Source organism: Drosophila yakuba, chromosome 3L (assembly GCF_016746365.2).
Source record: "Drosophila yakuba strain Tai18E2 chromosome 3L, Prin_Dyak_Tai18E2_2.1, whole genome shotgun sequence".
Lineage (NCBI taxonomy): Eukaryota > Metazoa > Arthropoda > Insecta > Diptera > Drosophilidae > Drosophila > Drosophila yakuba.
This window is the reverse complement of record NC_052529.2, coordinates 18,588,684-18,601,610: the sequence shown is the minus strand read 5'-3', so window position 1 is coordinate 18,601,610 and position 12,927 is coordinate 18,588,684. Positions and strand designations below refer to the sequence as shown.

At 47.1% G+C, this 12,927-nt stretch overlaps 4 protein-coding genes across 4 annotated transcripts; 1 reads left to right on the top strand and 3 right to left on the bottom strand.

Moving 5' to 3' along the window:
* Positions 1 to 54: 54 nt before the first annotated feature.
* Positions 55 to 7,123, top strand: LOC6539542 (putative U5 small nuclear ribonucleoprotein 200 kDa helicase). The gene is made up of 6 exons (XM_039375005.2): positions 55 to 220; positions 317 to 1,012; positions 1,070 to 5,813; positions 5,878 to 6,052; positions 6,108 to 6,390; positions 6,449 to 7,123. Exons 1-6 carry the CDS (start codon positions 176 to 178, stop codon positions 6,932 to 6,934), a joined length of 6,429 nt encoding a protein of 2,142 aa, XP_039230939.1. The 5' UTR covers positions 55 to 175; the 3' UTR covers positions 6,935 to 7,123.
* A 128-nt stretch (positions 7,124 to 7,251) lies between these two features.
* Positions 7,252 to 8,768, bottom strand: LOC6534559 (heterogeneous nuclear ribonucleoprotein A3 homolog 2). The gene is made up of 2 exons (XM_002095199.4): positions 8,498 to 8,768; positions 7,252 to 8,187 (listed from the first exon to the last, which is right to left on the bottom strand). The coding sequence occupies exons 1-2, from the start codon at positions 8,613 to 8,615 to the stop codon at positions 7,361 to 7,363; spliced, it is 945 nt and encodes a 314-aa protein (XP_002095235.2). The 5' UTR covers positions 8,616 to 8,768; the 3' UTR covers positions 7,252 to 7,360.
* Positions 8,769 to 9,454: 686 nt separating this feature from the next.
* Positions 9,455 to 11,220, bottom strand: LOC6539544 (E3 ubiquitin-protein ligase NRDP1). The gene is made up of 5 exons (XM_002086396.3): positions 11,014 to 11,220; positions 10,792 to 10,934; positions 10,275 to 10,719; positions 10,054 to 10,219; positions 9,455 to 9,995 (listed from the first exon to the last, which is right to left on the bottom strand). Exons 1-5 carry the CDS (start codon positions 11,101 to 11,103, stop codon positions 9,892 to 9,894), a joined length of 948 nt encoding a protein of 315 aa, XP_002086432.1. The 5' UTR covers positions 11,104 to 11,220; the 3' UTR covers positions 9,455 to 9,891.
* Positions 11,221 to 11,537: 317 nt separating this feature from the next.
* On the bottom strand, positions 11,538 to 12,694 carry LOC6539545 (group XIIA secretory phospholipase A2). The gene is made up of 3 exons (XM_039375008.1): positions 12,510 to 12,694; positions 12,273 to 12,432; positions 11,538 to 12,194 (listed from the first exon to the last, which is right to left on the bottom strand). The coding sequence occupies exons 1-3, from the start codon at positions 12,597 to 12,599 to the stop codon at positions 11,752 to 11,754; spliced, it is 693 nt and encodes a 230-aa protein (XP_039230942.1). The 5' UTR covers positions 12,600 to 12,694; the 3' UTR covers positions 11,538 to 11,751.
* Between the last annotated feature and the right edge of the window lie 233 nt (positions 12,695 to 12,927).

The window sequence follows — 12,927 nt, the reverse complement described above, 5'->3', positions numbered from 1 at the left end:
GCTCTGGTAACGATTATCCGTTGCCTTCGAGCATATGGCATCTCTCTCGGAAAAAGACTGACTATCTGGCAGCACGAGTAACCACAAACAGCGGCGTTTCTCTTCCATTTTTCTGCAAAAAGTTGTAAAATAGGTTAATTAAGTGCAAAATACTTTTGAAAACAACTAAACAGACATGGCGGATGCCGCAGCACGTCAGCTGCAGTACGAGTACAAGGCGGTAAGTGTTAAATCCCGCTCGGAAAAACTTTTCCCATCCCATGCGGCGTCTGAACCGAATTTCACAAACACGTAAAATGTGTTTTCCATATTTCAGAACTCCAATCTTGTGCTGCAAGCCGATGTCCGACTCATCGAACGCCCGCGGCGCGATGAGGCTACTGGCGAGGTATGCTCCTTGGTGGGAAAGCTGGACGGAACCAGAATGGGAGATCGGTACCAGCGGACGAAGCCGGAAAAAACGGAGGAGCGCAAGGTGAAACGCCAGAAGCGAGACGAGGCCCAGTATGACTTCGAGCGGATGAAGGGCGCCACCCTGCTCTCCGAGGGCATCGATGAGATGGTGGGAATTGTGTATCGGCCCAAGACCCAGGAGACCCGACAGACCTACGAGGTCCTGCTCAGCTTCATTCAGGAGGCTCTGGGGGATCAGCCCAGGGATATCCTGTGCGGTGCCGCTGATGAGATTCTGGCTGTCCTTAAGAACGATCGCTTAAAAGATCGGGAGCGAAAGAGAGATGTGGACAGCTTGCTGGGCGCAGTTACTGATGAGCGATTTGCCCTGCTAGTTAACCTGGGCAAAAAAATTACAGACTTTGGCAGCGATGCCGTGAATGCTTTGACTGCTGCCCCCAACAACGAGGAGCAGATCGATGAGACTTACGGCATCAATGTCCAGTTTGAGGAATCCGAGGAGGAGAGCGACAACGATATGTATGGTGAGATTCGCGACGATGATGCCCAGGATGAGGGGGAGGAGGCACGCATCGATCACACCCTGCATGCAGAAAACGTGAGTAGTGTAGTTAAAATTGCGATTCCTATGTCTAATTCGTGTATCCTTTTCCAGCTGGCCAACGAGGAAGCCGCCAATAATGTAAAGAAAGAGCGCTCCTTGCATCCTCTGGACATAGATGCGTATTGGTTGCAGCGTTGTCTGAGTAAATTCTACAAGGATGCCATGGTGTCGCAAAGCAAAGCCGCCGACGTGCTGAAGATCCTCAAAGATGCCGCCGACGATCGCGATTGCGAAAATCAGTTGGTGCTTCTGCTGGGCTACGATTGCTTTGACTTCATCAAGCAATTGAAGCTTAACCGGCAGATGGTACTGTACTGCACCATGTTGGCCTCGGCTCAAACAGACAGTGAGAGGCAAAGGATTCGCGAGAAGATGCGCGGAAATTCAGCGTTGGCGAAGATCCTTCGGCAATTGGATACGGGAAAGTCAGAAGACCAGGACGAGGGCGAAGCACGGGGAAGTAAGCGTGGAAAAGGAGATGCAGAGGATGGTGGAGCGGCGGCTGCCGGTCAGGTGGCCGGTGTGCGACAGCTACTCGAGTTGGAAGAGATGGCATTCACTCAAGGATCCCACTTTATGGCAAACAAGCGCTGCCAACTGCCCGACGGTTCCTACAGGAAACAACGAAAAGGCTACGAGGAGGTGCACGTGCCTGCGCTGAAACCCGTACCATTTGATGCCAATGAGGAACTTCAGCCTGTGGACAAGCTCCCAAAATATGTGCAGCCTGTGTTCGAGGGTTTCAAGACCCTTAATCGTATACAAAGTCGGTTGTACAAGGCCGCACTGGACAGTGATGAGAATATGCTGCTGTGTGCCCCTACTGGAGCTGGTAAAACTAATGTGGCCTTGCTAACCATGATGCGGGAGATTGGAAAGCACATCAACGAGGATGGCACCATCAATGCTCAGGATTTCAAAATCATCTACGTGGCTCCCATGAAATCTCTGGTGCAGGAAATGGTGGGCAATTTTGGACGACGCCTTGCTTGCTACAATCTGACGGTCTCCGAGTTGACTGGAGATCACCAATTAACCAGGGAACAGATTGCCGCCACTCAGGTGATTGTGTGCACACCAGAGAAATGGGACATCATCACTCGAAAGGGAGGAGAGCGTACCTTTGTGAGCTTAGTGCGATTGGTAATCATCGATGAGATTCACTTGCTCCACGACGAGCGTGGTCCGGTGCTTGAGGCCCTGGTGGCACGTACGATAAGGAATATTGAAACTACCCAGGAGGAGGTGCGTTTGGTGGGCTTATCTGCCACACTGCCCAACTATCAGGATGTGGCCACCTTCTTACGCGTGAAGCCCGATAAAGGCCTGTTCTACTTTGATAACAGCTATCGGCCTGTGTCCCTGGAGCAGCAGTATATCGGTGTGACGGAGAAGAAGGCCCTAAAGCGGTTCCAGGTGATGAACGAGATTGTTTATGAGAAGACCATGGAGCATGCTGGGCGTAATCAGGTCCTGGTTTTTGTACACTCGCGCAAGGAGACTGGAAAAACGGCCAGGGCCGTGAGGGACATGTGTCTGGAGCAAGATACCCTTGGTAGCTTTCTTAAGGAGGGATCAGCAAGTATGGAAGTGCTGCGTACTGAAGCCGAGCAAGTAAAGAACACAGAGCTAAAGGAGTTATTGCCCTACGGCTTCGCCATTCATCATGCTGGAATGACCCGCGTGGATCGTACTTTGGTGGAAGATCTATTCGCTGATCGGCACATTCAAGTTTTGGTTTCCACCGCCACTCTAGCCTGGGGTGTGAATCTGCCTGCCCACACTGTAATCATCAAGGGCACGCAGGTGTACAATCCCGAAAAAGGACGTTGGGTGGAGCTGAGTGCTTTGGATGTTCTGCAGATGTTGGGTCGTGCTGGAAGACCGCAGTATGACACCAAGGGTGAGGGTATTCTTATAACCAATCACAGTGAGTTGCAGTTCTATCTCTCCTTGCTCAACCAGCAGTTGCCGATTGAGTCCCAATTCATCTCCAAGCTTCCTGATATGCTGAATGCAGAGATTGTGCTAGGAACGGTCCAACATCTCCAGGATGCAGTTAACTGGTTGGGCTACACTTATCTGTACATTAGAATGCTGAGGAATCCCACGTTATATGGAGTTTCCCACGATGCCATTAAGGCTGATCCTCTGTTGGAGCAGCATCGGGCTGATCTCTTGCACACCGCAGCTTGCTGTCTGGAGCGGAGTGGCCTTGTTAAATACGATCGAAAGACGGGACACTTCCAGGTGACTGATCTGGGTCGCATTGCCTCTCACTATTACCTAACCCATGAAACCATGCTGACTTACAACCAGCTGCTTAAGCAAACTCTTAGTGAGATCGAGTTGTTCCGCGTATTCTCCCTATCCTCGGAATTCCGTCATATTTCCGTCAGAGAAGAGGAAAAATTGGAGCTGCAGAAGCTCATGGAACGAGTGCCCATTCCCATTAAGGAGTCCATTGAGGAGCACAGCGCCAAGGTGAATGTTTTGCTGCAAGCTTATATCTCCCAACTAAAACTGGAGGGCTTTGCGTTGATGTCGGATATGGTGTTCATTACCCAATCCGCTGCCCGTCTGATGAGAGCCATTTTTGAGATTGTATTGACCCGCGGATGGGCTCAATTGGCAGACAAAACGTTGACGCTCTGCAAAATGATTGACAGAAGGATGTGGCAATCGATGACTCCACTGAGGCAGTTCAAGAAGATGCCCGATGAGATTGCCAAGAAACTGGAGAAAAAACACTTCCCTTGGGGCAGGCTTTACGATCTAGAGCCACATGAACTTGGTGAGCTGATTAGAGTGCCCAAGCTGGGAAAAACTATCCACAAGTTTGTGCACCAGTTCCCCAAACTGGAGCTCTCCACGCACATTCAACCTATAACAAGGGGAACCCTGAGAGTGGAACTCACCATTACACCGGATTTCCAATGGGATGAAAAGGTGCATGGCCAGTCGGAAGGTTTTTGGGTTTTAATCGAAGATGTCGACTCGGAACTCATTCTCCATCATGAGTTCTTCCTGCTGAAGCAGAAGTATTCCCAGGATGAGCACCAGCTAAAGTTCTTTGTGCCTGTGTTTGAACCTCTGCCACCGCAGTACTTCCTTCGCATTGTCTCAGATCGCTGGATAGGAGCAGAGACCCAATTACCAGTGTCTTTCCGACACTTAATTCTGCCCGAGAAGAATATGCCACCTACGGAGCTGTTGGATCTCCAACCGCTTCCTATAAGTGCACTGAGGCAGCCGAAATTTGAATCGTTTTATTCGCAACGCTTCCCGCAATTCAATCCCATTCAGACACAAGTTTTCAATGCAGTCTACAATAGCGATGAAAATGTCTTTGTTGGAGCACCAACTGGGTCCGGAAAGATGACTATTGCGGAGTTTGCCATCATGCGCTTGTTCACTACTCAATCCGATGCCCGATGTGTCTATTTGGTCTCGCAAGAGGCTTTGGCGGATTTAGTTTTTGCGGATTGGCATAACAAATTTGGATCGCTGGACATAAAAGTGGTTAAATTGACCGGCGAAACTGGAACCGATCTTAAGCTTATAGCCAAGGGACAGCTGGTGATCACTACTGCGGATAAATGGGATGTGTTGTCTCGCAGATGGAAACAAAGGAAGAACGTACAACTGGTGAACCTCTTCATTGTGGACGAACTGCAGCTGGTGGGAGGCGAGGATGGTCCTGTTATGGAGATAGTATGCTCTAGGATGAGATACATTAGCTCACAGATTGAGAAACAGATCCGAATAGTGGCGTTGTCTGCATCGCTAACGGATGCCAGGGATGTCGCGCAATGGCTGGGCTGTAATCCCAATGCCACATTCAATTTCCACCCAAGCGTGCGTCCCATCCCGTTGGAGCTGCACATCCAAGGCTATAATGTCACCCACAACGCTACCAGAATTGCCACGATGTCCAAGCCTGTTTACAATGCCATCCTCAAGTACAGCGCCCACAAGCCGGTGATTGTTTTCGTCTCGTCCAGAAAGCAGGCCAGGCTCACTGCAATTGACGTTCTGACCTACGCAGCCTCGGATTTGCAGCCCAATCGATTCTTCCATGCTGAGGAGGAGGACATCAAACCGTTCCTTGAGAGAATGACAGATAAAACTTTGAAGGAGACCCTAGCGCAAGGAGTGGCTTATCTTCATGAGGGACTATCCGCCTCAGATCATCGCCTGGTGGAGCAGCTATTCGACTCTGGCGCTGTGCAGGTAGCAGTGGTCTCCAGGGATCTTTGCTGGGGCATGAGCATCTCCGCTCACTTGGTGATCATCATGGACACGCAATTCTACAACGGCAAGAACCATTCGTATGAGGACTACCCCATTACAGACGTGCTGCAGATGATTGGTCGAGCCAATCGACCCAACGAGGATGCGGATGCCAAGTGCGTGCTGATGTGCCAGAGCAGCAAAAAGGACTTCTTTAAGAAATTCATCAACGAACCGCTGCCCATCGAAAGTCATCTGGATCATAGAATGCACGATCACTTTAACGCCGAGGTGGTTACCAAGACGATTGAGAACAAACAGGATGCTGTGGATTATCTCACCTGGACGTTCCTCTACAGAAGATTGACCCAAAATCCCAATTACTACAACCTGCAGGGCGTCACGCATCGCCATCTCTCCGACCATCTTTCAGAGTTGGTGGAGAATACGCTGAGCGATCTAGAACAGTCGAAGTGTATCAGCGTGGAGGATGATATGGACACCCTACCTCTCAATCTGGGCATGATTGCTGCCTACTATTACATCAACTATACAACTATCGGTATGAAGCAGTAGATTTAAGTTGAAGCAATTTTCATCTTCATTTCCCTATCATTTTTCCCCAGAGCTCTTCAGCTTGTCCCTTAATAGCAAAACAAAAGTGCGTGGCCTGCTGGAAATTATTTCATCGGCAGCTGAGTACGAGGACGTGGTGGTCAGACATCATGAGGAGCAGGTTCTACGCACGCTATCTCAGCGACTGCCCAACAAACTCACTGGACCCAATGAAACGGCTCCAAAGTAAGAAGCCACTATATCTAGAATTGGAAAAAGAACCTTACTAATGTAATTTCAGATTCAATGATCCGCATATCAAGACCAATTTGCTGCTTCAGGCTCATCTTTCGCGACTGCAATTGGGACCTGAACTGCAAGGCGATACGGAGCAGATACTAAGCAAGGCCATTCGTCTTATTCAGGCTTGCGTAGATGTGCTGAGTTCAAATGGCTGGCTTTCGCCGGCTGTGGCTGCCATGGAGCTGGCTCAGATGGTCACGCAGGCCATGTGGAGCAAGGACTCGTATTTGAAGCAGTTGCCGCACTTCAGTCCCGAGATTGTCAAGCGGTGCACAGAAAAGGTGAGTGTAACAACACTTTATTCTTTAGCTTTATCTCATGTTTGGTTTTATATTTCAGAAAATCGAAACCGTTTTCGATATCATGGAACTGGAGGATGAGGATCGCACTCGCCTGCTGCAGCTCTCCGATTTACAAATGGCCGATGTCGCTCGATTCTGCAACCGGTATCCCAACATTGAGCTCAACTATGAAGTGGTGGACAAAGATCGCATCAACTCAGGATCAACCGTCAATGTAGTGGTTCAACTGGAACGTGAGGATGAGGTCACCGGCCCAGTCATTGCCCCATTCTTCCCGCAGAAACGCGAAGAAGGATGGTGGGTCGTTATAGGTGATCCCAAGACCAACTCCCTGCTCTCCATCAAACGGCTCACGCTGCAGCAAAAGGCAAAGGTTAAGCTGGACTTTGTGGCACCTAGCCCGGGCAAACACGACTACACTTTGTACTACATGAGCGATTCCTATTTGGGTTGCGATCAGGAGTACAAGTTCTCCATCGAAGTGGGTGACTTCCAGTCGGAAAGCGAAAGCGAGTCAGATTAGTTTTCTTAAGGATCATAATTTGAGCATGTCCGCGCAAATGAAAATCAATCATTTTACAATTTAATCCCATCAATTGTAGCAATAATTTCTTGTATTTCTTTAGTAGGGGAAAAATGTACGAGCACCACTGAGTATAATTCTATTCAGTGATTTGTACAAAACAAAAAAATAAATACAAAATATTAAAAACGTGGTTATGTCTTTGGTTGATACCAAAAGGGTAAATATTTTATAGTCAACAATGTCAATTGGCATTGTTTGAAAGTAATTTGTAGTTACTAGACCGTTTGGATTTTGAAGAACTATCCTAGGTTATCTTTATCTTTAATCATAAATATTTATTTGGGTTTTTTAGACATTTGCACATAGGATTGCTGACCAATAGATTAACTTGGAGGTATTTTCCCTGTAGACTGGACCTTGCCTTTAACGGCTGACAGACACTGCCGAGCCATGACTATTGCCATGATTGGCTCCTCCATTAGCGAAGCTGTTCGTGGAGCTAAAGTTGATTGTCTGTCCATTGGGAAGGTGGTACACCTGACTCAGAGAAGCACCTGCCGCATTATTGGATCCGAAGGGGCTGCTGTTCTGGGACTGAGTAGCCGTACTAGCCGAAGAGGCACCGAATGATCCATTGGTGCTCTGCGACTGGAAGCCCTGAGCCTGGCCAATGGCGGCCGAGGATCCAGAGTTGAGTCCATTGTTGTAGTTGCTGTTGGCAGCTCCGTTGGATGCGGCCTGCTCCTGGTTGTAACCACTGGGTCCGAGTGGTCCAAGCGGATTTAACTCGACGTTGGCATTGGCATTGCCGCCATCTGGTCCGGCTCCCACATCTACCCCCGCTTTGGTTCCTCCAGCGCCGGCCGATGTGCCTGCCTGAACTTTACCACCGAGCCCTGGATTACCACCGAATCCTGGATTACCACCGAATCCTGGGTTACCATTGAATCCTGGATTACCACCGAATCCCTGATTTCCTTCGAATCCTTGGTTACCTCCAAATTCCTGATTACCACCGAATCCACCTCCAAAACCAGGCCCTCCACCGAATCCGCCGCCGAATCCGGGATTTCCAGCATACTGACTACCAAATTGGCGTCCAAACTGACGCTTCACCCTCTTATGAGTAGCGTGGATTCCGGATATTTGATCAAGGACCGAACGGACGCGTCGTACCTGTGGGTTAGACTTCGGTTTTATGTACAAGGCCGATTCCACAACTACTTCCTCAATAGTGGCGCCCTTGGAAGCTGTTAAATGGAAATTGGGTTAAATGATCAAATTCTTGAAGCTGTAGCTTATAAATGAATCCAAATAATCGCAAAAGTATTATTCAAAAAGTTCTCTGAAGTCTATAAATCTACCAAATATTTCACTCTTTGTTCGCACTAATTGAATGTACATATATTTGAATAAATTTATAGATAGATATTTGTGAACCATTACAGAATTTGAAAAATATTATTTTCTAAATGAATTGTGGAAAATTTACAGCCCAATAAAAGTTAGAACACAGTTTTGCAAAAATTTGGGAGTCTCAAAACATAAAAATCCACTTACGCAAATCTTCAACGCCTGTTTGGACCTGCTTCTCGTTGCGCTGCCTCAGTTGGGGAAACGCCGATACAGCTCCCACACAGATGAGGGCCACAAATAGCACCGGAATTAATAGTTTCATTTCGTGTTCTTCGATTAGATTAGTTTCCCTCTGGAGATCGCAGCTGGACACGTCCGTTGGCTGCGCCGCTTCGCCATCAACTGCTGGATGTATTTCAGCCTGGCCGAGCGGCCGATCAACTCTCACTTTCAATCGCCACAGGGGGCTGCCCCTTTGGTCTGACGGCGCTAATTGCTTCTATCAATATTCAAGATGTTTCGGCAAATACGAACAAAAAATTAATACGAAAACTGGCTTGTATAATCAAACGATTTTTGGCACATGTAACAGATGCAAACTTTGAATAATGTTGTATTATGTAGGAAAAAAACAAAACGGGTGTACAAAAGCCGAAACCGGTTTGCATTCAAAGCTCGTGGAGGAACTAGTTTGGTTTTCTTTTGTTTATTTTGTTGCTGGGAGGTGCCTGGTTTTTGTTGTTTTTCGATTTCCTTTTCGGGAAACAGATGTTGTCCAGAACTTTTACGGGTCCCAAGAGTGGAGGCGGCCAGATCTCCCCAATGTGTTGGTGCTTGCAAGTGGGGGGCATCCCAGTGAACATTTGTGTCGGATTTCCAAATGCAGACGCTTGTCTGCCCTTTCAGCTGATAAGAGGCTAGGACCACTAGTTTAATGGGAATAATCAGTTTTATTGCTATTTCTTATCTAAGAGGTTAGAAAAACTTTCAAAAATAATTTGAGATTACTTAAATGTAATCAAGAATATTGCTATACCCACAATAATGAATGAACGGATTTCTTTTCTGTAACTTAGCATTACAATTTTAATTCATAATTGAAAAAAAATTTGACGTAAGGGCAAATTCTTCCATGAATACATTAATTAAATAAACCGTTAATTACTTGTTTCACATTTATTCTAAAAGTATTGACAAATATTTCAGAATTTTAAGTAGGGTGTGCAATAAGAATTTAAACGCGAATTAAGACACTCACAGCTTCCTTCCATCGAAATGAGAATGAAGTGAACGATAACGAAGGGACAATTGTTGAGATCGCTTAATCAAACATATAATATTGGGTATGCGAACGATTTAATGAAGTATACGAATTTGCGTACTAACTAAATGGGGATAAACAATGAACCGAAAGTAATATATATTTTTTGTACAACTTGAAAGTCGTCATGAGGCGCTTGAATGGTTTGTTTTGCGAGTTTTTCCTTACAATATTGTTTTTAATGCTTATTCTTAAGTTAAGGAATCAACAAAACTGAGCACTGTTCGATATAGTTAGCATTTAACCTAGGATAAGTGGTTAATCAGCGGCAGAGGGCCTACTCAATGCCATGGGCGAAGATCATGACCAAACCTGGATCGATCATGACGTCCTCAGTCATGTGGAGGTTGTCGCAGCTCAAAACGAGCACAGCTTGCTTGCCTGCGAAAGAGTAAATTTCAAGGTAAAGCCTGTTAGGTGCAGGATTTTAGCTTACTACCTGGAATGCGTCGACACACATAGTTGTCGTAGATCCTGCGATTGGTTTGTCGTGTCTCTAGCGAACTAAGTCCTCGAGGCCAACGTCGCTCGTGGCAGAACTCCATGAGACTATCCAGGATGTGTGGCGGACAACCCGACTCGGACAAAGCGCGCTTGATCATGAGCTTTGAAATGAATAGTGAATTCAAGTTTTTAAAAAATGTAGACTCAGGGCTTCACCTGCAGTGCATCGTCGGGCGTAGAGATCATTCCCCCCCAGCGCGTAACCCTGGCCCGAGGCAGTGTGCTGCTCCAGCGGATCACCTCGTCGCGCTCCATCTGGTCGGCTATGGCCCGCATCGCAGGATTGGAGACGCGCATGGCACGCATAAAGTCCTTGAATAGCTGCAGCTCACGCTTCAGTTCGTTGATTGTCAGCTGCTGGTCGGTGAGCTCCGATTTGAGTTCACCCATCTTTTCTGTCTGCTTGACAATTAAAGTGCGCAGCTCCCGCACGCAGTTGTGGTCCTTTAGCTCATCCTTGGGTATGTCAAAGCCGCAACCCTTCTCGCAGGGAAATGGTCGCTTCGGGTTGTGAATGCATTCCTCCAGATGGGAGTTGTAAGCGTCTAGCTTTAGAACAGCCGTGCAGCCATAAGGTGCATTGTCACAGGTAATTGACAGTCTGGTGGGCAGGGGTCAAAGATTAGTTAGGGCTCACAAGGGTGGAGAGTTAAGTAGGTTGGTTGGTTCTCACCTGGACAGTAGGTTGCGCAATATGCGAGGCACTGCCCGCAAGTTGGCAGTAGTCAGGGCATTGCGATCCACCGGACAGGTGGGCTGGCGGGTTAGCCACTCGTTAATGCATCCGCGACAGAAGGCGTGCTCGCACATCACGGCCTGAATCGGTAGATATGTATGTTGTATATTTAATGCATATGTATGATGCGTGGTGTGTGTTCTTGCAAACAAAACAAACCTGCAGCGGATCCTCCAGCACTCCGGAGCAGATGGGACAGGTGAGCTCCTCGTCCACCTCCCCCTGAAAGCGATTCACATCGTAGCCCATCTCTTAGGTCCTCTGCGCGCTGGCCATCCGCATAAAAATACTATTCATAAGTCTTTTCTGCGGATTGCAAAATCTGTGTTTTTTTTCGTTTCAGTCAGTGCAGTGTTGTGTAGTGTAAATCAGTAGTGCTGGTGAGCGGGGGTGGCACTTTAGCTATATTCCGCTAGAAATGGCTTTTTAAAATAGCTGTTTAGCTGGAAAATATTGACTAAATAATTTTTGTTTGTCCTTAATTTTAAAGTAAAAGTTTATCTCTAAACTTAAGGGTTTTTATTTCTCCAATCGTTTTTTTCAGAGACCACATTTAAGACAAAATAATTTTTTGTACTAAGCTTGTCTTGGCTAAGATCTTTTTACAGAACCGACGACTATATATTAAACAAATAATATACATATCCTGCCCTAAGGACCACGTCATGGTAAACCCAAAGTGATTAATTGTTTTAAAAATATATTGTCTTCACGATAGCTAAAAATATCAATGTATTTAACAGTCTGGACCGTTGGCACGACATTATTTGGTATACAAAATGAAATTCTTCGAAATGGGAGTCCAAGGGACTCCATAGACTAACACAACACATAACACATTCAACGCTTAGTCAGATACCCCCCGTGCCCCGCACCCTCGTAGCAAGTGATCCTGTACTATATCTCGTTGCGATCCTTCCAGCCATATTTCTGGCGCTGCTGCTTCTCCCTACTGTTGCCATTGCCCTGCCTGTTGCCATTGTAGGATGAGCTCTTCGGAGGGGCGCAATAGCAGGATCTCTGCTGGGAGTCCAGATAGGACCGGCATCCCAGGGTCAAGGTGCCGGTGAACAGCATCTTGGCAGCCGCCTTGCAGCCCTTCATCATCAGATCGCTGGCTATGGACTTCTCGTAGCTATCACAGTACTTGTACAGACACCTCTTGAAGTCCAGGTCGCACAGCTCCTTATCGCTGTTGCACGTGTCGTAGCAGATATCGTGGTCATTGCAGCAGGTCTCCATCTCCTTGGCCGGCAGATAGTCGGTGCTGATCCTTAGGCCCAGGGAACCACATCCATCTGCTGTGGGGGTATAGAACTTATTCTGAACCGCCCTGGGTGCTGTAAGATAGCGATAAACACACATATAGATGCTGGGCAATTTACATAATTCACATAACTAGAAGTGCGTCACCACACCTGGTCCTCCGATATCCGGAGCGGGGCACTGGTATATGCAGTTCTCGTCCACGGCCGCATCGAAAACCTCGTGGACCGTGCGAAATTTGCGCACCAGAACTATCAGGTTCTTGAACACGTCACCAAAGATCGCCTCTGCGGCTATAATGGCATCCCTTAGCTAAATCCGGGGAGAGAAGATACAGGAGTACATATGGCATCTCTTACGGATTCCCTTCGAAAAGAGGTGCACCTTACATGTACTATGGTGCTGGATCCATAGCCTGAATAGGCGTATGTCAGGAACGTTAGAAGGTATATGGCCACCTTCATCCACGAAAACTGCATGCTCGCTGTTTTATTCCTCCTGGAAAGGTGAGCTATTTGTTGATTGCGCGTAATAATAAACTAAACTATCTGAAAGATATTTCTAGCAGTGTGACCGAGCGCTGACCGTTCAAATATGCCAACCGGCTCGGAGGTTTCCTTTATGTGGCATACTTTTAGGCGCCGCAAACAATGTTTGCAATTCATAATGGCAAAACTAAGAGGGAGAAGATATACCTATTTACCTATACCTTTTAAAATGGGCTTTAATCTTTTGTTTAGACTATGGTCGAAATAAATGAGATTTTTAAAGGTGGCAGAAAAAAGCAATATATATAAAAAATATTTA

Coding starts and splice junctions, on each gene's coding strand:
- LOC6539542 (XM_039375005.2), top strand. CDS start 176: ATGGCGGATGCCGCAGCACGTCAGCTGCAGTACGAGTACAAGGCG. Junction 1,013..1,069: donor ACACCCTGCATGCAGAAAAC/GTGAGTAGTGTA, acceptor ATCCTTTTCCAG/CTGGCCAACGAGGAAGCCGC. Junction 6,391..6,448: donor TCAAGCGGTGCACAGAAAAG/GTGAGTGTAACA, acceptor TTTATATTTCAG/AAAATCGAAACCGTTTTCGA.
- LOC6534559 (XM_002095199.4), bottom strand. CDS start 8,615: ATGAAACTATTAATTCCGGTGCTATTTGTGGCCCTCATCTGTGTGGGA. Junction 8,188..8,497: donor AACAGGCGTTGAAGATTTGC/GTAAGTGGATTT, acceptor TCCATTTAACAG/CTTCCAAGGGCGCCACTATT.
- LOC6539544 (XM_002086396.3), bottom strand. CDS start 11,103: ATGGGCTACGATGTGAATCGCTTTCAGGGGGAGGTGGACGAGGAGCTC. Junction 10,935..11,013: donor TGCTGGAGGATCCGCTGCAG/GTTTGTTTTGTT, acceptor CTACCGATTCAG/GCCGTGATGTGCGAGCACGC. Junction 10,720..10,791: donor TTGCGCAACCTACTGTCCAG/GTGAGAACCAAC, acceptor CCTGCCCACCAG/ACTGTCAATTACCTGTGACA.
- LOC6539545 (XM_039375008.1), bottom strand. CDS start 12,599: ATGCAGTTTTCGTGGATGAAGGTGGCCATATACCTTCTAACGTTCCTG. Junction 12,433..12,509: donor GATCCAGCACCATAGTACAT/GTAAGGTGCACC, acceptor CCCCGGATTTAG/CTAAGGGATGCCATTATAGC. Junction 12,195..12,272: donor TCCGGATATCGGAGGACCAG/GTGTGGTGACGC, acceptor GCTATCTTACAG/CACCCAGGGCGGTTCAGAAT.